This window comes from Pipistrellus kuhlii, unplaced genomic scaffold, assembly GCF_014108245.1.
Source record: "Pipistrellus kuhlii isolate mPipKuh1 unplaced genomic scaffold, mPipKuh1.p scaffold_m20_p_1, whole genome shotgun sequence".
NCBI lineage: Eukaryota > Metazoa > Chordata > Mammalia > Chiroptera > Vespertilionidae > Pipistrellus > Pipistrellus kuhlii.
Genome location: NW_023425404.1, coordinates 53,158,177 through 53,182,017, shown reverse-complemented (window position 1 = coordinate 53,182,017; position 23,841 = coordinate 53,158,177). Strand labels below are relative to the sequence as shown.

General features: G+C 40.5%; 1 protein-coding gene, 1 non-coding gene and 1 pseudogene across 5 annotated transcripts in view; 2 read left to right on the top strand and 1 right to left on the bottom strand.

Annotated features, from left to right (window-relative positions):
* The first annotated feature begins 3,587 nt into the window (after positions 1–3,587).
* On the top strand, positions 3,588–4,489 carry LOC118723835 (annotated as a pseudogene).
* Positions 4,490–7,087: 2,598 nt separating this feature from the next.
* TRNAS-GCU lies at positions 7,088–7,169 on the bottom strand. Its single transcript has one exon. It is a non-coding gene; the product is annotated as a tRNA-Ser (tRNA).
* A 235-nt stretch (positions 7,170–7,404) lies between these two features.
* Positions 7,405–23,841, top strand: part of KNL1 (kinetochore scaffold 1) — a 57,399-nt gene continuing 40,962 nt past the window's right edge. Inside the window, exons 1-5 of one of the 4 annotated variants that reach the window (XM_036445971.2) lie at positions 7,501–7,635; positions 8,665–8,667; positions 18,111–18,160; positions 19,807–19,846; positions 21,953–22,012. In XM_036445971.2, the coding sequence (XP_036301864.1) occupies positions 18,126–18,160; positions 19,807–19,846; positions 21,953–22,012 (135 nt within the window). In that variant the 5' untranslated portion in view covers positions 7,501–7,635; positions 8,665–8,667; positions 18,111–18,125. Of the gene's footprint in view, positions 7,636–8,664; positions 8,668–18,108; positions 18,161–18,926; positions 19,060–19,806; positions 19,847–21,952; positions 22,013–23,841 lie in introns of those variants that run through there. The other 3 variants (XM_045574335.1, XM_045574320.1, XM_045574326.1) reach the window with 3 other exon arrangements.

Here is a 23,841-nt window from a genome sequence, read left to right as displayed (position 1 = left end):
CATCCCTTCCAGGGATTGAGCCTAAAACCTGGACATGTGCCCTGACCAGGGATCGAACCAGCGATCTCTTGGTATATGGGATAATGCTTAATCAACTGAGCCACACTGGCCAGGGCTCTCTTTTGCCGATTTCAAAAAAAAAAAAAAAAAAAAAATATATATATATATATATATATATATATATATATATATATATATATATATTTTTTTTTTTTTTAATTTCAGAGAGGAAGGGAAAGGGAAATTGAGAAACAATGATGAGAGAGAATCATTGACCGTTACCTCCTGCATGCCCCCTATTGGGGATCAAGCCTGCAATCCCAGCAAATGCCCAGGACCTTTCAGTCCACAGGCTGATGCTTTATCCACAGCCAAACCCGCTAGGGCTGCCCATTTTTTAATTGGGTTGTTTTCCCTTTTGTTGTTAAGTTATGTGTCCTTTATATATTTTAGATATGAGATCATTATGAGATATATGATTTGCAAATATTGTCTGTATATTTTATTGATAGTGTCCTTCCATTCACAAAAGTTTTAATTTCCTTTTTACTTTTTTTTATAACACTTCACATGAAGTATATCCTTTTATGTGTACAGCACAGTATTATTAACTACAAATACAAATGTTGAACAGCAGATCTCTAAAATGTAATCGTCTTACATAACTGAAAGTTTATACCTATTGATTAGCAATTCCCCACTTCCCCCTGTTCCCAACCCCTGATATCATATTCTACTCTGTTTCTACGTGTTTAACTGTTAGATACCTGAAATGAAAATCTCGTTTTCCTTTACTCACTACTCACTCATAGAATACTCTATACTTCAACCCGCATGCCAAGCAATTCTCTGAGACAGCTCGGTGTCCTATAGTTTTAACTCAATACTGACGCTATTTACCTGGAGAGAGGGTCAGTCCTACATTGCCAGACTCAAATTCAACTTATCACCTGTGCTTCTGACCAACCATAAATTAGGGATTCTCGCAACCCTCTTCTGGGGTTCAATTATTTACTAGAATGGCTCACAGAACTCAGGAAAATAGTTTATTTGCTAGATTACTGATTTATTACAAAAGATATTAAAGATACAAATCGATGGCCAGGTGAAGAGAGAGGTATATAGGATAAGGCCTGGAAGGGTCTTGAGCACAGGTGCTTCTGACCCCATATTGCTCAGGATATGCCACCCCCTATGTATGTGAATGCCTTCTTGTTCACCACCCTGAAAATTCTCTGAACTTAGTCATCTGTGTGTATTATGTGGAGAAACATTATTTAAATCCTTTGCCCATTTTTAAATTGGCTTATGTGGGTGTTTTGTTTGTTTTGCTATGGAGTTGACGTCTTTATATTTTTAAATATTAACCCCTTACCAGAAATATAGTTTGGTCTTGGCCAGTGTTGCTAAGTGGTTAGAGTGTCGGCCTGTGCACCAAAATGTCTTGGGTTTATTTCCAGTCAAGGGCACGTACCTCGTTTGCAGGTTCCATCCTGGGTCCTGGCTTGGGGTGCCTGTGGGAAGCAACCAATTGATGTGTCTCACATCGATGTTTTTCTGTCTCTCTCCCTTTCCCCTCCCTTCCTCCTTACTCTAAAAAGCAATGGAAGAAATATCCTTGGGTGAGGGTTTAAAAATAAATTAATATGCTTTTAAAATATTTGTATTGATTTTGAAAGAGAGAAAAGAAAAACATCAATGAGAGATCAATTGGCTGCCTCCTGCACACTCCCTACCAGGGATCAAGCCCACAACCTGGGCATGTGCCCTATTCAGGAAATGAACTGGCAGTCTTCTGGTGTACAGAATGACCACTAACCAGTTGAGCCACACCAGTGATGAGATGTTTTAAATTTAATTTTTTATTGTGAAAAATTTTGTCATACCAGCCAGTGTATAGTCCAGTAACATTGAATATGTTCACGTTGTGGTGAAACATCCCAGAATTTTCTCCTCTTGCATGACTGAAACTACAACTCCCCTTCGTCTCCTATCCCCAGGCCCTGGTAACCACCATTCTTTCTGTTTCTATCAATCTGACTGCTTTGGATACCTCATATAAGTGGAATCATACACTTTACTTTTTTGTGATTGGCTTATTACACTTAGCATGGTGTCCTCAAGGTACATCCATGTTGTAACATGACAGGATTCCTTATTTATTAAGGCTGAATAATATTCCATTGTGTGTGTATACTACATCTTGTTTATCCCTTGATCAATTTATGGACGCAGGCTGCTTCCACCTCTTGGTTATTGTGAATAGTGCTGCTGTGAACATGGGGGTGCAAATACCTTCTTAAAATTTTTATTTATTTATTTATTTCAGAGATGAAGAGGGAGAGAGAGAGAGAAACATCAATGATGAGAATCATTGATCAGCTGCCTCCTAAACACACCCCCAACTGGGGATCGAGCCTGCAATCTGGGCATGTGGCCTAACCCGGAATCAAACCGTGACCTCCTGGTTCATAGCTTGACACCCAATCTTTGAGCCATACTGGCCGGGCCTGTACAAATACCTCTTAAATATCCCACTTTAAATTATTTTGGGTATATATCATGAAATGGAATTGCTAACTCATATGATAGTTCTACTTGTAATTTTTTGAGGAAACTTCCATACTGTTTTCTATAGCAGCTGAATCATTTTACAATCCTAACTGCACAAGGGATCCAATTTCTCTATATCCTTGCCAACATATTATTTTCTGTTTTATTTATTTTTTTATTTTTATAGTAGCCATCCTCACACCATCCATCCAATGGGTGTGAGGCAATATCTCATCATAGTTTCAATTTGCATTTTTCTGGTGATTAGTGACATTGAGTATCTTTCCATTTGCTTCTAGGCCATTTGTATATCTTAGAAAAATGTCTATTCAAGTCTTTGTGCATTTTTTAGTAGAGTTCTTTGATTTTGTTGTTGTTGAATTCCATCCACGTTCTTTACAAGTTCTGAGTGTTAACCCTTACAGAAATATGAGTTGCAAATATTTTCTCCCATCATTCTTTTTGTTATGTTGATTATGTCCTTTGATACACAAAAGTTTTTAAGTTTGACCTAGTCCCATTTTCCTCTAGCATTGTCATTTCCAGTGATTGGGTTATACCTCCTTTGTTAAACTTATTCCTAAATATTTTATTCTTTTTGATGCTATTTTAAATGGAATTTTTTCTTAATTTTATATTTGGATTGTTCATTGCTAATGTATTGGATTACAACTGATTTTGTGTTGACTTTATATCCTGCAACTTTTCTGAATTTATTAGCTTAATAATTTTTTTATGGATTCTTAAAGTAGATATGTGTATTTTTTCCCATGACTTCTGAGAATAGAGATAATATTACTTCTCCTCTAAACACTCTGTGTACTCTGTTCTTTTCCTTTCATTTGAAGCTTGCTCATGTTTTCAAAACTGCAACGTTTTTATCATCATTCAGTACATTAGAACAATTAAGAATTCCTGGTAAAGTGGCTGGCTGCGGCTGAAAACTTAATAGTGCAGCTCGTGGGCTCGTCAGAGGCAGTGATGGCCCTGGTGAGGACTGCAACCACAAGGACCTGTTGTTGACCATTCTGACCATGGAGGAGGTTTACCAGGATTATGGCATTGTAGCCAATGGCACAGAGCACATGGGCCAGGCGGCTCAGTTGGCTAGCATCACCCCATACACCAAAAGGTTGCAGGTTGATTCCAGGTCAGGGCACATACCTAGGTTTTGGGTTTGATCCCCCATCTGGGTATGTACCGGAGGCAACCAATTGATCTCTATCAGTAAGCATGTCCTTGGGTGAGGATTGGGGGGTAGGCAGGGAGGGGAAGGACACCTCCCAAGTGATATTGGATGGTGTGAAAGGTGGTGCCAAGGAAAAAGATTAGAAACTCAGTTTATATCAAACTTCTTTAAGCATTTTCCAGAGTTGGCTGCTTCTGCTATCAATGCACAGTACTTTGTGAGGATGAAGATGTATCAATTTGCTGGCAAGCAGTTAAGAACTTCCTCAATTTGCCACTAGAGAAAATCTTCCCCCAGTGACAGATATTCTAATACAACTTTTGCAGATGACTGCAGAATTTAACTTAGTGAACAATGCCTTGTTAACTTTATTTAAGATGGATGTAAAAGGAACTTTAGGTGGCTTATTCAGCTAAATTGTTCAAGGAGAGGACATTCTTGGAGTATGAGCAATCATAATCCTTTCTACAAGATTAAGACTTTACCAGATGGAGTCTTAACAAAGGAAGTAAAGGAACTTATACTAACTGAACCCAAAAAGATCCTGGAAGCTGTGACTCAGGAAGAATTTGCCCTGTTCATGAAGACACTATCTAGATTAAAAAGCTTATAGACTGAATGGAGTACAGTAACTTGTAGTTCTTGGTAGTTGAACAGACAGACCTGGTACAAACCTTTAACCCATCAGATCCCAACTGTATGGACAGGCTCTTACAGGGCATTTGGCAGGCGGCACCCCTCTTTTAAAACGTGCATTTTAGCCCTAGCCGGTTTGGCTCAGTGGATAGAGTGTCGGCCTGCGAACTGAAGGGTCCCAGGTTCAAATCTGGTCAAGGGCACATGCCCAGGCTATGGGCTTGATCCCCAGTGGGGGGCTTGCAGGAGGCAGGTGGTCAATGATTCTCTCTCATCATTGATGTTTCTGTCTCACTCTCCCTCTTCTTCTCTGAAATCAATAAAAAATGTTTTGTTTTTTTAAATGTGCATTCTACAAGGGTTGTTACTTCTGTGCAGGCTCACCCTGACCTCAGGTCCTTGACTGCCCCAGTGGAAAGTCTCCATATACAGTTGGAGTCATTGACACCGTTGATGGAGATAATTTCATTTTGTGGTGACATGGAAAGGTTAGAAACAAATCTAAGGAAGCTGATAAATTATTGGAATATATGCCTCCCTCCAGAAGAAGCAGAAAACGAGGAGAATCCTGGCAATGAAGAACCCAAGCTGCAATTCAGTTATGTGGAATCATTAGATTATGTCCCCAAATCTTGCCTTCATTCATTATCTTCACCCTATCGAGGTTGGGTTTAAACCAGCTTTACTTCATTCTGGAGATTTCAAATGAAAAGTTACTTTGAAATTTAAAATGTAGGGCATTGCTCCTCCTCAAAATGAGAAGGAAAGGTGTAATTGGTTGTTGCTTGTTAACTATAGCTATCTCAGCAAACAAAGCATGGATATCAACAGTGTTATTCCCCCTTTCCCCTAGTCTATTGGCACTTATTCACTTTGTCTTTCCTAAGCAAAGTTACTACAAACTAGATTTCAGTTTTTGCTCTATTGGACTTCAATATGAAAAAATAATTCATTTTTAGTTCAGTAGACATTCCTAGAAGCTGTTATAGCAAGGTGGATGTTTTTACATGATAGCATGCTGCTCAAGGAATGAATTGAGCAAAGAAAAATGTTTCATGTTGGTCTTGCAGACTCAGAAGAAAGCCTGGATTTATTCTTGAACCTCTCCAGGCCTTGTCATGGCTGTTTTCCCAGTGATGATTCTCCAGTGGGACCACACTTACTGAAGAAAAGAAACAGACTGAACTCACTTCTGTCATTGCCTGCCTCTCAGAATCAATATTTGTAAGTCTTGCAGCTTGGAGTCTGGGTTTTTCTTGCAATAATTAAATAAAACTGTAGACAAATAATAAAAATCATTTATTTCAATTCTTCCTTCAGAGCTATGTCATATAGGGCTTCTGAACCTAAGGGTTCAGCTGCAGACCATCATCAACTAAATACTGGACAGTTCTTAGCAGAGCTCATCATTCTCCAAACATAATGGGTCTTCTTCCTGAAACTGGACTGGGTTAGTGAAGAACTATTCCTGGGCACTGAAGTATTTGTGAAGAGAACTGCTCCCCTGTGGCCCTGACACTTGAAAATTCAGAGTCAGAGCAGGAACCCGACTATGTGGGGCAAGTGAGAGCATCCGGGGAAAGCAAGGAGCGAGTTCCACACAAGAATGGACAGCCCAGTATTCCTCATGTCACTCAGCTGTTCCAGAGAATGGGAGGACAGACGTGGAGGAAACAACAAACCCACACTCTTTTTATATGAGGTTTCATATTTAATTTGGTCATGGATTCATAAATACATGAATATTTTGTAAAAGAGAGAGAGAGAGAGCTGCAATATCAATATCTTGGTAATGCATTTGACTGCAATGTGTTTTTCTCCAGTGGCCTTCCAGAGGTTGAGGGGTCCTGCAATGGTTCAGGATAGGACTTGAGAAACACCCTGGTGTTGATGGAGAATGGTTTCCTTGAGCTGTGGTTTGTTGACAAATTTGGGAGAGTAAAGGAGATCTTTCCAAACCTAACAGTCATTCCTGTAGAACTATCTTGTGCAAGTCTTGCAGTAGCTACTGTCCAGTAGATGGCGCCTCTAACTCTCATATTGCCTTAGTTTATAAATTGCTTTTTCCATTACTAAACCAAGTATTCCCCCCATACTCCTCGGGGGCTTTTAAATAATCTGGCATGTTGTTGATTCTTTTGATTCTCTTGATTCTCTTAGAAGGTGAAAATGGTTCTCATAGATGAAGAGGCACCCAATCAATGATTCTCTCTCAGCATTGATATTTCTTTCTCTTCCTCTCCCTTCCTCTCTGATATCAATGAAAATGTATTTAAGAAAAAAACAAACTGCATGTCCTGTGTCAAAACCAAGAATATGTTTATCTAAAGCAACCGGCAACTGCTACTTTGTTTGATTTGCTTTAGCAACTGCATCCCGTTTCGGGCGCTCCTGCACCAAAATGCGAATTGCCTTGAACATTACCAGGTAATCATTATGATTTTGAATCTGAAGGTTAGCTAAAACCATTACACCAGCCTTACAGTCAGGATTATTTACATCCAGATTGATGAATGGCTCCGTATTTTTAGCTGCATTGTCGGTATTCCTTCCCTTTTCTTTACCTGTCAAGTCAGAATGCTCCGAAAGCTGTCTTTTAAATACTGAAACCTGAGATTAGTGGCGTTAAAGTAAATTGACAACTGAATTCTATTATATTTATTTCCGTAAATAAATTCATCTATTCAAATCTGAAGCAAAAGTTACTCCCGACGAGGATGGGATTCGAACCCACGCGTGCAGAGCACAATGGATTAGCAGTCCATCGCCTTAACCACTCGGCCACCTCGTCCCAGAAGTCTAACTCTTCCTGGTGGCTATAGGGAGTAATACCAGGGGCTGTGACGCACTGTCATGATGGCCGCCATTTTGTACGGAAGCAAAGAGCGGATCTTTTTTACACCAAGTAATCAGAAGAAGATGGCTGCTCCCACGATATGGGAGATCTGCAATGAGGGGAACAACAACAAAAGAGTGAAAGGACAATGAGAAACTTCGGAGGATATAAAATTGGCGCACAGACTGGAAAGGAAGCGGGACTAAAAGAGCCTTCGGAACGGGGTCGCCCTGGCGCCCAAGGGGCGGAGCCGCGCGCAGGGCGGCGTTGCGCATGCGCAGCCTCTGGGCGGTTAGATTTGAAAGCGGCCCGAGGCTGCCGGCGCCGCGCGGGGACGCGGAGGCCGCGGGGACCTGCCCCCCTGAGGACCGCGGACCCCATACGGGTGTGAGGAGAATTTGTCAAGCGGGAGGCTCGGCAGGTAAAGAGAACGGGCTTTTGTTCTGGGCTGCTGGCGGGACGGCGGGGCGGGGGCAATTAGTTTGTCTGAAGCTCTGAAAGTCCGGGGCGGGAGGTCGGGGACGCGCCCTCAGCCCGGCGGCCCACGGAAGCGCCGGGCCCAGAGCGGGGCTTTCTTTCCGCGCCTGGGCCCGCTTCTTGTGCCCCCTGTCTCCTCCCTCCTTCTTCCTCCTCCCGCTCCTTTCTCCCTCCTCCCTCTTTCCTCCTTTTTCCTCCTCCTCCCTCCTCCCTCCCCCCTCTCCCCTTCCCTCTTTCCCCTCCTCCCGAGCAGCTCCCACCCACTCCTGGGCCCCCGGGCCTGCGCGCCCCGCGGCGCCCCGCGGCGCCCCGCGCCCCGCGCTCTTCCCCCCGGGAGCTCCGGCGGGCTGTGTTTTGACCCGGTCTTGTCTTCGCTGTCAATGAAGTGACAGCAGCCAGCGATTTTACACTCCCGGCCGGTCGTGGTTTGTTTACAGTGTTTGTACAGTGTTTGGAGTGCTAACGGCACTGAGCAGACTTTCCTGCAGATAAAAAATAACGTTAGCAAATAAGTCGGTATTAGTTCTCCAAAAATAAGCTTTTATAAAGCTTCCTCTGCCCATTATTAGCTCAGAGTTCAAGCCCCCTTTCTTGCTGGTTTATCTTAATACTAGAGTTTAACAAAAAAAATATTTGAAAGTTGCCGATAAGTTCATAGAAATGTCAGAGAAGACCAAGCAGAGCTTATACTCTAGTCTAGAGATTAAGATTGAAGTTTTTATTTCAATTGAATTAGATCAATCGAATTCCTTAGATTAATTACTTATTGGGTTTCATATTGCCTTAGGCTAGGGCCGGGAGCAGCTGATTCAGAGTCCCTAATCTAAAAGAGCTTCCAGCCCAGAAAGGGAAATGGTATACACACATAGTTATGATACAAGACAAGATAAAGGATTCCAGGACGCGTTACTGCTGTGTGGGAGCACCTTATTTGGCACCCCTAACTCTGGAGACGAAAGGAGTCTTCATGGAGAAAGTGTAACTTGAAGGGAGGAATGATTTATGGAGGTAAATATACCCTAAGAGTTTGTTAATTGAAGGTCACGTTCAAAGCAGTATAATTCTTGTCTATGTGATGACTGGAAATGTTTACAAGATGTCAAAGAGAGGAAAACTGAGTAAAAATGTTTGGAGTGTTAGTATTAATGTTGTTTCTGATGATAAGTATCTACTCTAGATCAGTGTTTCCCAAACTTTTCACATATGTGTAACCCTTCTATAATTTTCGTAACGCTGAGTACCCCTCGTACTCATGAAAGCGTAGAAAGGCGCAGCTAAGCACGGTGCAGTGCATATCCCCACCAAACTCCAGTGCAACGCGTACCCCCACCAAACTCTTCCCGTGCCCCTGGGGGTACGCATACCACACTTTGGGAAACGCTGCTAGATATTGATAGGACAACTGTCCAATAAAACGATCAGTGATGATGGTAATGTTTCACATCTACGTTGTTCAACTTGGTACCCATTAGTCACATGCAACTGTTGTTGCTATTGTGACTGAAAAATGGAATCTTAAATTGTATTTTCATTAACTTAATTTTAAATAGTTTTCTGTATTGGACAGCACTGGGCTAGTGGACGCTATAGAACATATTAACTCTAGTTATTGCTAGTGTAACTGCAGGAGTAGACAAAGAGCCAGAAAGTAAATATTTCAGGCTTTGCAGACTACATGGTCACTGGCATGGTCTCTGTCACATAGTCTTTTTTATTTGTTGTGTTTTGTTTTCTATAACCCATTCAAAATGTTTAAAAAAAAACACACACAAAAAAAACCCCACCACCACTTTTAAGGCCGCATTTGGCCCAGTAGCTTTGTTTGCAGATCTCTGGGTTATTTAGACTAGTAGTTCCTCTCTTTGTTTTTCTTTTTTTATTAAATATATTTTTATTGATTTTTTTTTTTTACAGAGAGGGAGAGGGATAGAGAGTTAGAAACATCTATCAGCTGCCTCCTGTACACCCTCCATTGGAGATATGCCTGCAATCAAGGCACATGCCCCTGACCAGAATCGAACCTGGGACCCCTCAGTCCACAGGCCGATGCTCTATACACTGAGCCAAACCAGTCAGGGCAGTTCCTCACTTTCTTGACTCATGGTGCCCTTAGGTCAAAAGAAATACTTATGGGTTCCATTTGTTAAATAGTTAGGTCCAGACAATTTAAAGAGTTGCTATTAAGTTGAGACATGTATTTCCTAACTACATAGTAGCCTTTTAAAAACAATAATATGCATAAATTGAAGGAAAATATATTTTAATTTTATTCTTAATAATCACAATTATTTACTAACTAGAGGCATGATGTACAAAATTTGTGCAAGGGGCCCAGTCCCACCGCCATGGTGGCCTTGAGCCTCTGTCTCGGTGCCCACCCGCTGCAGCTTGGTCCGGAAAGATGTCCGGTCTAATTAACACATTACACTTTTATTATTATAGATTGGATATGTGTGCCTGTTGAGCATTGCACAACTTCTCAAATCTTGGAGTTAGATCAGCCACTGCCTCCCTCATTTCCTGTACCACATTAATTAAAAGAACTGCTTTATATCACAGCATCTGCCGAAGACCCAGCTTTGCAATAATACAGGGCGTTCCCAAAACATATATACATACTTTAACAGCTGATAGCTCCATTAATCTTTCTTTTCAACTAGACTAAGCTTTGAACAAAGGGAAGTTCATCCTAAAATGCTACTGGAAGTTTAAAAATGCAGTTTAAGTACAAACACTGCCTTTATAATTATTTACAGGGTGTCCCTCCAAAAAAATTTATACACACTTTAACAGCTGCTAACTCACTTAATTTTCAGTCCTTTTCAGATTTAACTGATTTGAAATAAAGGGTGAAGCTAGACTAAGCTTTGTACAACAAAAAATTTATCCAGACTTTTTATGGAGATACTTGCAGCATTCGGCGAATTGAGGACACACAAATACTCAAAGAAATGATTCTTGCTGTTTGAGATTCCATTGCTTTAAGTTCTCAGCAGTGCCTGGACCAGAATGGTCATCAGTTTGAAAACAGGCATTGACAAAAAAAAATATTCATTTATGTAGATTATTTTAAATTTTGAAAATGAACTGTGTTAATAAATTCTGACTTTATAATCATTCAAACTGTGTATACATTTTTTGGGGACACCCTATATGTTATCAAAACAATATAATAGGAATGGGTACTATTTTGAGCTAGTAGTTCATATGGTGTCTGGCATGTTGAGAACTGTTATTTCTCACAAACTTAAAAATATTTCAGGACACCTCTGTGAGTATACAGAAGCACCCCAGGTGCAGTTTCGGAACCAATCAATAATCAACTAATGTGGCAGTGATAAAAAATTCAAACATAATAGCATTTTATTTATTTCTATTATAGTAGTCCTGTGCACGAATTTGTGTGCCAGTAGCTCTCTGCCCAATGCCCCGCCCTCCGGTAGTTCCCTCTGCACGCCCCCCCCCCCCCCAGCTTGCTGCCCTGCCTCCTCCTGTAGCTCTCCACCAGCCCCTTGTAGCTCGCTGCCCAACCCTCCTCCTGATCCGTGATCTGTTACTCAGTAGTCACCGCGTAATGACCATTTGCATATTATATCTTTATTATATAGGATTTTAATACATTTAAAAAATATTTTATTGATTTTTTTACAGAGAGGAAGGGAGGGAGACAGAGAGCTAGAAACTGATGAGAGAGAAACATTGACCAACTGTCTCCTGAACACCCCCCACTGGGGATATGCCTGCAACCAAGGTACATGCCCTTGACCAGAATCGAACCCGGGACCCTTCAGTCCGCAGGCCGTCACTCTATCCACTGAGCCAAACTGTTTCCTGCGGATTTTAATACATTTTTATTGATTTCAGAGAGGAAGAGAGGGAGAGAGAGAGCTAGAAACATCAATAATGAGAACAAATCATTGATTGGCTGTCTCCTACATGCTCCCTTTGGGGATTAAGCCCACAAACCAGGCATGTGCCCTAACTGGGAATCCAACCGTGACCCTCTGGTTCATAGGTCAGCGCTCAATCACTGAGCCACGCTGGCCAGGCCATAACAGAATTTTATAAATGAGGCTTAACATGGGAATTTAGGGTCTCCTATTTGTTGAATTTGGAACTTATAGTTATGTGATAAATAGAATAATTTTAAAAGGAGACTTTAATAATTTTTAAATCTCTCCACTTAAATGCCAGCTAGTTGTAGATTAGAGATCAGTGATGCTCAGTGATCATTTTAAACAGTGAAGATGCTTAGGTGATTCTGGTTAGACAGTATTTAATATCATTATTTGTGAATTTGAATATCTTACTGAATTTAAAAATATTCTCAAAAAGAAAAAATATGCAAGTCAGTGATCATACAGTAACTTTAAAGAATTATTTCTTAATTATTTATTTAGCAAATTGATACTATGCTGTGTTCTGAACTTAAAAGACACTAGCCCTATTCTCATAGTTTACTGTTGGGGCAAGGTTAGTTTGGGGAGATAACAAGAATAAGTTAATTTACATAACAGACAAATTACAGCGTGGTAATACTACAAAGGAGACATATGCAGTACTAAAAAGAGTGCTTTTCTTGGCTTTCTTGACAAGGAAGAATATAAATTGAATGACTCAGGAAAGAGCTTTGTGTGTTTAAGAATAGAAATACTAGTGTGGCTAGCATGGTGAGTAAGGAAGACAGTGATGTGAGAGACAATATGAAGTCTGAGGGGCAGACAGGGATCAGGTTTTGTAGAGCTTTGGTAGGTCCTGGTGAAGTTTATCTCAGTATGATGGGAAGCCATTGAAGAGTTTAAATAGGGGACGATAACTGCCTAAAATGTGGAAAAAGGACAGTGAGAGGGGGAGAATAAGTGAAAGCAGGGATATCAGTGAGGTGGTATTGCAGTATTGTACATGAGTGATAATGGTACCTTGAACCATGGTGGTAGTACTAAAGATAGATGTAAATGGGTTTTGGAATATATATTGGAAATAGAACTATTAAGACTTGATGATGAATAAGAAGTGAAAATAGCTGCCATACTTGTTGGATCTCTTTCCCTCTTTTATTGGTCTTAGAGAGAGAATGGAAGAGAAAGACGGAGGGAGGGGGAGAGAAAAAGGAGAGAAAGAGAGGGAGGGAGAGAGAGAGATCCCTCAATCTAGGTATCTACTATTAGGTCTAGTAATAATTAATGTCGTTTTCTAATACTTTTTTAAAATCGAATTTATTTAAACAATACAACAAAATTTAATCAACAATATAGATGCCGTTGTTTTCTACTACTTGTGCCCAACGCTCAGGAAGCATTTTAATCCCTCTGTTGTAAAATTCTTGTGATTTTGATGCAAAAAATTCGGTCAATGCATTTTTGAGGCATTCTTCATTATTAAATTTTTTTCCAAGAAGAAAGTTTTGCAAAGAACGAAACAAATGGTAATCAGAAGGGGCAATATCAGGAGAATATGCAGGTTGAGGGAGAACTTCCCATTCCAACTGGCGCAGTTTTTCAGCAGTGATTCTTGCAGTATGCGGTCGTGCGTTATCGTGGTGAAGAATTACGCCCTTCTGATTAATCAGCGCGGGTTCTTTTTCTCTTAAAGCTTGGGCTAACCTTTCCAATTGGGCACTATACACTGCACTTGTAATGGTTTGGATGGTAAAAGTTCATAATGAAGAATTCCTTTAAAATTCCACCAAACACACAACATCACTTTTTTCGCATGCAAGTCAGGTTTTGGTGTGGGCTGCAGAGCCTCATTTTTGTCCAACCATTGAGGCGGCCTTTTCAAATTAACATACAGCACCCATTTTTCATCTCCGGTAACAATTTGCTCTAAAAATGGCAAACGGTTTTGACGAGAGAGGAGCGAACTACAAATTGTGACTCTTTGATTACGGTTGTTGTTGGTCAACTCATGAGGAACCCATTTTCCAAACTTTTGGACTTTGCCAAGTGCACGCAATTGATTGGAAATTGTTTTTTCTGAACAATTTAAAGTTGTCGCAAGCTCTTGTTGGGTAATTTGAGGATTTTGCACCAAAAGAGCTTGAAGAGCTTCTTGATCAAAATTGGACACACTGCCTCGACCACTCTTGTCATCTAACGAAAAATTTCCCTTGCGAAATTTCTCAAACCAACGCTGGCATTTTCTGGCGCTAACTGCCTCTTGTCCAAGAGCACTACAGATATTTTTTGCAGCCTCACTTGCTTTTCTTCCTAATTGGAACTCGTAAAGCATGCAGTGCCGAATATGCTCTTCATCCGCCATCTTCTTAGCCCTAGTTTTGCAACAAAAACCAAACCAAACACAAACTTTTTCAAGCAAAACTTGTTAATTGCACTTCACACATTCTGTAGATACCACATGTTTGAAGGTTTTGTCAATACAAGTCAACACCAAGCAAGATTTTAAACGAATGTTTAAAAACGACATTAATTATTACTAGACCCGATAGTAGGTATGTGCCCTTACTGGAATCAAACCCTCCACCTTTCAGTGTACCAGTCACTGCTCCAGTCAACTCAGATACACTTGCTAGGGCACCCTTGTTTGGTCTCAAAGGGAAAGTTTTCAAAGTTTTACTATTAAATTTATGTTTGCTATTGTTTTTGAAATAGATATTGTTTAATAGATTAAATAATTTACTTTCTATTCCTAGTTTGCTAAGTTTTTCTTTTGTTTTAAACATGAAAGGATGTTTAAAGTTCATCAAACTTTTTTTATTGGTTAAGATGATCATGATTTTTTTTTCATTTTAATCTGTTAATATGGTTAATTATAAAATTTTCTAATGTTAAATCAATTTTGCATTTCTGGAATAAAACCAACATGACCATGATATATATCCTTTTTACAAATTGCTAGCTCCTTTTTGCTATTTATTTAGGATTTTTATATTAATGTAGTGTAATCTTTTCTTTAAAAAATTTTTTTAATTGATTTCAGAGAGGAAGAGAGAGAAACATCAGTGATGAGAGAGAATCATTTATCTGCTACCTGCTGCATGCCCTACACCAGGGATCGAGCCCGCAACCTGGGCATCAATGTGCCCTGACTGGAATCAAACGTGAACCTCCTAGTTCACAGGTGGACGCTCTACCACTCAGCCATACTAGCTGGGCATCTTTTCTCGTATTGTATTTATCTGTGTTTGGTGGGGTAGGGTGGATGCTTTTATATGTCAGATGGAGGTGATTGCAAGGAAAGAGCTTTTTTCTCCCCCTAATATATATTTTTTATTGATTTAGGAGGAAGGGAGAGGGAGAGAGGGAAACATCAGTGATGAGAGAGAATAATAGACCAGCTGCCTCCTGAACCTGCAGCCTGGGCATGTGCCCTTGACTGGAATTAAACCTGGAACCCTTCAGTCCGCAGTCCAGTGCTCTATCCACTGAGCCACACAGGTAGGGGGGAAAGAGCTTTTTGAAAATACAAAATAGTGAGCTTAAAGCAGTGAAAGTGGTTGCTTTGGGGAAATAAGGAAATTGAAGACGATTTATAAAAATTAATCTTGTATAACCAACTTCTTATACTATGTACAAAAAACTAAAATTTAAAAATATTACTTTAACTAAATATGGGTGTTGTCTGTGAACAAGGGGGTAAGTAATGCCGGAAGAATGGATGAACAGAAAGCAATGGAGGACGAAATGAGAGGGTCAGAGATCAAATCCTAATAGATGTCCTCATCTTATCTATATGTATAGCTGATTGAATAAGTTGGTATTAAAAATAAACATTTTTATTTCAGTTTGAATTTCAGGTGCATTATGAAGAATTATTTCCCAATTTGTTTTTTGTTACATAGGATGAAAGCATATAAAATAAGATGCCTTTTAAATAACAGGGTTTTTATTTATTGCTAAAAATAAGAACACCGATTCTAACAGTTTGATACATGGTATTCATTTAGTGTTGTAATAGAAATGTTAATATTGTTGAGTCAAATCTCTAGTATTGTTTTTTTTAATGGAATTTCTTCTTACGTAGGGGTGAGATTCAAAATTTAATGCATGAAGTAAAATTCTCATTTAGTAATGGCTAGGGAGGAGCTAAGACCAATTAAGGAAATGTCAGGCTATGCCTCTTATTTCACACTTTTTCCAAGACAATCACTCATTGAGTGGAATTGCAAGTGTAATCAGCTGCACTATTTAAAACATTTTTGTGTCTTAAAAATAGTTTTGCTGAATATATTTTCATAAGATAAACATGCATAATATGCAAATCTAGTGTGACACCTAATTGACTTTATTTTGGGATGGAATTATTATGTAATCCATAAATTTTTATAAACCTAAGGCAAACCTTTATTTTAACCATTAAAGTCCATATCATCCCATTTAGAATTAAGTCAGTGATTTTTATCTTAAATACTAGATTCCCAGTGCACGAATTCATGCATGGATGGAGTCTGGCCAGCTTACCCCTATCAGGGCCCAATCAGGACCAGGCCAAAAGGGGCTGTGGGCCAATCAGGGTTGGTGGAGGCTAATAGGGGCGAAGCTGGCCTAGGGGAGGGGTTGCAGAAGATTGGCCGGCAAGCCCTGCACCCTATTGGGGTGGGACCATGGTGGTGGGAGGGGTTGGCCAGCCGCCCTACCCTCGATTGGGGAGGGAAAGGCCAATTGGGCTGGTTCACTGGCCATAGTGGGTGTCATAGTGACTGGTTGTTCCAGTCTTTCTGGCATTCTGGTCAATGGCTTTATATATATATATACACACACACACACACACACACATATACACATACACACACACACACACATATACATATATGTATACATACACACACACACACACTAGAGGCCCAGTGCACGAAATGTGTGCATGGGGGGGGGTGTCTCTCAGCCCATTCTGCACCCTCTCCAATCTGGGACATCCCTCTCACAATCCAGGACTGCTGGCTCCCAACTGCTCACCTGCCTGCCTTCCTGATTGCCCTAACTGCTTCTGCCTGCCAGCCTGATCACCCCATAACCACTGCCCTGCCAGCCTGATTGATGCCTAACTGCTCCCCTGCCAGCCTGATTGCCCCTAACTGCCCTCCCTTGCAGGCCTGGTCCCCCCCAACTACTCTCCCCTGCAAGCTTGGTCCCCTCCATCTGCCCTCCCTTGCAGGCCTGGTCCCTCCCAACTGCCCTTCCCCTGCTGGCCATCTTGTGTCCACATAGGGGCAGCCATCTTTGACCACATGTGGGCAGCCATCTTCTGTGTTCGAGTGATGGTCAATTTGCATATTACTCTTTTATTAGATAAAATAATCTTAAATATAATTTTCCAGGAGTATCTACACTAATAAAAGAGAAAAATACTAATTGACCTTACCTTTGCTATGCCCACAGCCAATCAGAGCAAGTATGCAAATTAACCAAAGGTGGTTAATTTGCATATGCTGAGGGAGAGAGGAGTGAAGACTGAAGACAGCATAGAAGGAAGAGGGAGGGAAAGCGGAAAGCTAGGTTGCTGTGGGAGGGAAAGCGTGGGCGGGGCAGGCAGTGGTGGTGGTGGGCTGCGGAAGGGAAAGCACAGGGCAGCAGTGGCGGGTGGCAAAGCGCAGGGGGTGCAGCGGATGCAGGAGGGAAAGTGGGGATATTAGGGCAGCGGCGGCTGGAGGAAAAGCATGGGGTGATGGGTGGGGGACAGAGACGGCAGGGAAAGTGTGGGGCGGGGGCGGGCAGGAGAGATGGCGGTGGCGGGAGGGAAGCCTACCAGAAGCCCTGTTCTTCCAGGAATCTTCTTGTAGCGGGCCTCTAGTGTATTCTGAGAGTATATAGTGTAAACTCAAAATTTCTGGTCTTATGGCCTCATAGTATAGCTTTTTATCCCCCCCCCCCTTTTTTTTTCTTCTGTCTTTCCCCAGAAGGTAATACTAAAATCAAAATTCTGTTCTTAACCTTAGCTGGTTGTTCAGTGGTTAGAGCACATGTGTCAAACACAAGGCCCGAGGGCCAAATCCGTCCCGCCAGGCCTTGCAATGTGGCCCGCACCACGCTGTCATCACTGCACTCCGCTGCGTTTCTATCACAATGACAGTTTATGACTGTTCAGTAAACCATTTGGCCCGCGATTTAGGCTGGATTTTAGATTTTGGCCCCTTCTCTGATTGAGTTCGACACCCCTAGGTTAGAGCATCACCCCAAGGAGTGGGTTCAATTCTAGTCAAGGACACTCCAGTCAAGGACATGTACAGTTGCAGACTCAGTCCCCAGCTGCCTCCTGCATGCCTCCTATTAGTGTGCAAGAGGCATCCAATCCATGTGTCTCTCTCACTTGGGTGTTTCTCTCTCTCCCCCTTCTTCTCTCTGAAAACCAATGGAAAAACATATCCTCGGGTGAGGATTAACAACAAAAATATCTGCTCTTAATCTCCTCATGGGTTGTACTTTTTTTCTCACCTTTTCTAATATTGTGTTTGTTACAGAGAGGTTTACTTCAAAAATGGATGGGATGTCTTCAGAAACTAATGAAGAAAAGTAAGTTCATACAATGCCTCTAAAAGTGTTAAACTTTATCAGAGAAAAGATACTTCTTCAACTAGTAAGACCTATTCATTTTGTACCTTCTATTTTTCCCCTGAAAGAGAATGGAAAAAGATTTCAGAAGTAATTAATAGGTCTTCCTTGCCATATCTTTATCTAAACTCATCTAGAGTCAAAACTAAGAGAGGCTATAGAGATCATGTCTCATCTCTTCAATTTAAGAACGAGAAAATTGAGGCATAAAGAAATAAAAGGATTTGTCTAAAGTTGGAATCACAAACTGGTGGCTTGTTTACAATCAAAGACATAATTTCTCCCCCCCTCCAAGCTATGTTTTTTAATTTTTGAATTATTTGACAAATTTCAAGATTTCATATAACAATTGGATTTTCAGCTTCTCTTAAAAAATAAGCTGTGGCAACAATTAGCCCGGGTGGATAATGGCTGTGACCTTCAGACTAGTCGGGAACTCTCCATTATAGTCTCCATCCCACCAATTTTCCTTGCATTTACTAAAGTATATGTTTTGCTTTCATAGGCATTTGAATGTTTAAAACCTGGTCTAAAAAGTCACACAATAGTAAAACCAGAACTAAAATCTCTTAATTTTTTTTTTCCTTTTATATTAACCTAACTTTTATTCCTGCTAAATGAAATCAGAATCTCTTGATTTATAGCCCATTTATCTTATAATTGTACCTTTGTAAATGCTTTAAATTATGTTGTACTGTGTTTTAAGAGATAGTATTGTAGTATACAATATGTATTTTTACCAGTTAACTGCCATGTGTCCAAAATGAAAACTATCCCCACATGCCACAATATTTTGAATGTAATAAAAAAAATCACCTGACTATGAAGTTGAATAAAGGATTTCATCTTCTTCTTGTGAGGTGCTTGGTTTGATTATTTCTTTATTTGATGCCATTTATGGGAATTGAATTTTATTTGTATAATATAATATATGACAACGATAAATTCACTAACAAAATAATGATAATTTTCAATTCTACGGAAATATCAATAAAAGTGAACACAAATAAAAATAAACCGTCAACATGAAAAGCCTTGAAAATACTAAATTTTGTTGATGCTCTGAAAATCAAATCTGTAAAAAAATAGTGAAGAATGTACCTTATGTTTACCATTTAGGTGTGAAATTCATGATAACACAGACAAATCTCAAGTGTGTCACAATGACCAAAAAAATCTCAAGTGTCTCAGTGTTTATCTCTCACATGTCTAAATGGCAGCCCTATATATCAGTATTGAAATTTCTTTCATTTGCGCTGGGATATATATGAATTTGTTACCATAATTTTCTTTACAAACCCAAAGATGTCACTAACAAGTTTGATTTTAAAATTGGCGACCAGTGTTGATATGCGAGGTTTGTGGTGATAGACAAGCGTGGCGTGTGGGGAAGGTCCACTGCTGTGTGTATAGACGCTTACGGCGTACGAAGGATTAAAACACTGACTATAAATATTGAATTTAGTGTTATAAATTTTGCTAAGTGAAAGTAATGCCAAGTGTTAAGTGAAAGTAATGGCCAATTTAAAAGCATGTTGTAAGGGATACTGTGGACTTTTGAAAATTCATTCTTTCAGTGTCTATGTAAAATTTTTTTTCTCTTTCAGTGACAATATAGAGAGACCTGTTAGAAGACGACATTCCTCAGTAAGAAATACTTATATTTAAATTAATTGTTAACATTTTTTGAATGATGACTATATACAACAGTATTTTGACTGTGGCATCACCATCCCACCCCCACTGGCTTCTATTGCTTTCTGGATAGACTCAAATATTTAACCTGATTCACAATTCTATAAATACATTAAAAATTTTTATTTTATTAATTTCATGGTAATTTTATGAATTATATGCTATATAAATTATACTTTAATAAAGCTGTTTTAAAAAGTTTTATACTGCCCTGGCCCATGTGGCTCAGTTGGTTGGGCATCTTCCTTGCACCAGGAGTTTTCTGGTTCTCTTCCTGGTCAAGGGCACATGACGGGCTTGTGGACTCAACTACAGGTAGGAAGCGTGCAGGAGGCAGCTTTCCTACAATGTGCTCTCACATTGGTGTTTTTACCTCTCTCTCCCTCACTCTTCCTTTCTAAAAATCAATAAACTATTATTTAAAAAAATATATATATATGTATATATACAAGAAGCCCGATGCATGAAGATTCGTGCTAGAATGGGCTTTCCTTTCCCTGGCTGCCAGCACTGCCTTTCCACTCCAGCCTTGGCCCTTTCTGCTCAGGCCCTGGAGCTGCCACTTTCTGCTCCAGCCCCGCCTTTCCATGCTGCCCAGAGGCCCTGAGAGACTAGGGATGAGGCAGAACACAACATCCTGCCCCCACCCAACCCAGTCACTTAGCACCTGTGTATGCAAATTAACTGCCCTCTTTATTGGGTTACTTTGCATATCACTCCTGATTGGCTTGGTGGCTTGGTGGAGGTACAGTCAATTTACATGTTTGTCTATTATTAGTGTTTTGTGATTTTTTTTCTTAACTGGTATACAAAGCTGTAGCAAGATCCAAAAATAGTCCAACTTAAACTAATTTGAGCTAAAAATGTATTGGGTTATGAAATTGAAAAATCCAAAGAGGAATGACTTTGAGCATGATTTACTGACAAGAGGTTCAAACAATATAATCAGTACTATGATTTCCTTTCACTTTTTTACTCTGACTGCTTTCTCTGGGTAATTTCCATTATTAGACAGGTTCTCTGTGCTTACTACTTCCAGGTTCAAGTCCTACATGGAAAAGTAGTTTACATCCTCAAGATAAAAATAGCTCAGGGTGCCGGGACCGGTTTGGCTCAAGTGGATAGAGCGTCGGCCTGGGGACTGAAAGGTCCCAGGTTCGATTCCGGTCAAGGGCATGTACCTTGGTTGCGGGCGCGTCCCCAGTAGGGGGTGTGCAAGAGGCAGCTGATCGATGATTCTCTCTCATCGATGTTTCTAACTCTCTATCCCTCTCTCTTCCTCTTTGTGAAAAATCAATAAAATATATTTAAAAAGAAAATAGCTCAGGGTTAAATTGTTTGGCTTACCGTATTTTTCGGACCATAAGACGCACCGGACCATAAGACGCACCAGTTTTTAGAGAAGGGAAATGAAGAAAAAAAGATTCCGAAACAAATAGTGTCCTAAAATATTTTATGTGCATTAAAACCCAACATCACAGTCATAAACACATGTAATCAACCCTGTAAAGTAAACAGCAGCATTTAGAACCATTTTAGAGCCGGGCAAGCACACAGAGACCACACAGAGCCGGGCAAGTAAAAAAACTTTTTTTTAAAAGTATATGTGTAGGCTATATTTGGACCATAAGATGCAGGGACTTTTTCCCCCCACTTCTGGGGGGAAAAAAGTGCGTCTTATGGTCCGAAAAATACGGTAATTATTTTGATATGGGTCAAGACCTCATTCCTGAACCAATCACTATTGCTGAGAGAAAATCATGTGAAGATTGTTCTAATACAGGGCTGCATGTTGTACCCTAGGTTGAAATGAGCTTTACCCAGACCACATGGGATCAGAGTTGGAGAAATAATTGGGGAAGGTAGGCAGAAGGGAGAAGGGAATAGATACCAAATATTTAAATGAGCCACAAAGCAAAGCACTGTATAGTATGATTTTGAGGAATTTGAGAGGTTTTTACAGGAATTTTAGCATCTCTACCTTTTTACTCATGGTATAACTTGAAATGAACAGATTATTAATAGATATGCCAGATTTTCTTCATATTTCTCTTCTAGATTTTGAAACCCCCAAGGAGTCCTCTTCGGGATCTGAAAGAAGGGAATGAAATAGTTCAGGTATGTTTCTAGTGTAAATGCTTTATAAATGACAAATTTTAGTGATATTGTTAATAGTAAAGAACTTTATTAGCCATATGAAGAGAGAACATAAATGATTCTCTATTGAATGTGAACAAGTAAGCATGCCATGGTGTTCAGATTAAAATCTTGAGTAAGCTGGCACTCATGATTTTTAACCCCTATTTCCTTTGCAGCCTATTTTCTTGCCTCTCTCACATATATTTCACCAATTAGAATTGCTTACTGTTCCCCAAGCAAGACATGAATTCTGGAACCTGCAAATATTTACATATGATGTTCCCTCTGCCTAGATGGCTAGTTCTTCATTCTTCCTTTTGTTTTATTAAAAATTTTTTTTAAAATATACTGAAAGTAGGAATAGTTTTATAGTGAATGCTCATATAGTCATCACCTAGATTCTATAATTAATTTTATCATACTTGCTTTACATAAATCTGTAGCCTTTATTTAGTAATTCCTATTTGTCTTTCAAGATTCATGTTTGGAATCATTTGTCTCAGAAAAATTATCCCTCTATACCTTATATTGTAATTGTTTACCAATGTCCTTTCTAAATTGAGAGCTCCTTAAAGGCAAGAATTTTATCATATGTTTTTAAAATTTATTGTGTCTATCTCAGCTGGCATGGCACAGTGGTTGAGTGTTGGCCTATGAATCAGGAGACCATGGTTCCATACCTGGTCAGGTTCCATTACTGGGGTGCAGGCTTGATTCCCAGTAGGGGTATGCAAGAGGCAGCTGTTCAGTGTTTCTTTGTCATCAGTGATGTTTCTTCTCTCTCTCTCCCTCTCTCCGTCTCTCTCGCCTCTCTGAGGGAAAAAAAGTGCTCAGAACATAATGACGTCTAATACATTTTGTTGATGGTTGCAGTACAAACAGTTTTGGAGAACATATAATTCGGAGTGCTCATTCTACTTTGGCCTCTTTAATCTTTCTTCCTTTTTTTTTTACTTTCACTTAAAAATTTTTTGTTTTCAATTAGTGTTTTGGGATACACACACACACACTACAGACCCGGTGCATGAATTTGTGGGGTCCCTTGGGGTGGCCTGCAGGGATCAGGCTGAAACCTGCAGTCCAACGCCGCCTGCAGCTCCTACCTGCTGCTCTTACTTATCCCGGCCCCACTGCACCTGCTGAGGGCTCACACCCAATCAGTCCCAATGGGGAGAGGCTCACGTTGCTGCTACAACAGCACTTGCCAATTGTGAGCCTTGGGACTGGTGCCCTCCCAAGGGGAGTGGCCTGCAGGATCAAGCCTAAACCAGCTGACTGACACCTCCCAGGGGTCCCAGATTGCAAGAGGGCACAAGCCAGGCCAAGGGATCCCACCATTGCATGATTGGGGCTGGGGAGGGACCGCAGGAGGGCTCCAGGGGATGTCTGGCCCCGTCTTCTCCAGTCCCAATTTGGGCTGATCAGGGTCGGCTGGCTGGGGAAGGATGCGGGAGGTTAGCCAGCCAAGGAAGACCACAGGAGGGCTCCAGGGCATGTCCAGCCCATCTCACTCAGTCCCGATTGGCTGGACCTCAGCAGCAAGCTAACCTACCATTGGAGCATCTACCCCTGGTAGTCGATACACATCATAGCAACTGGTTAACTGGTCAGCTTTCTATCCCCTGGTGGTCAGTGCACATCATATCAAGCAGTTGAGCAGCCTTAGCATATCATTAGCATATTATGCTTTGATTGGTTGAACAGTCAACTGGTCACCAGCTGATGGACACTTAGCATATTAGACTTTTATTATATAGGACTAGAAGCTCAGTGCATGAATTCATGCACAGGCAGTTGGCTGGCTGGCC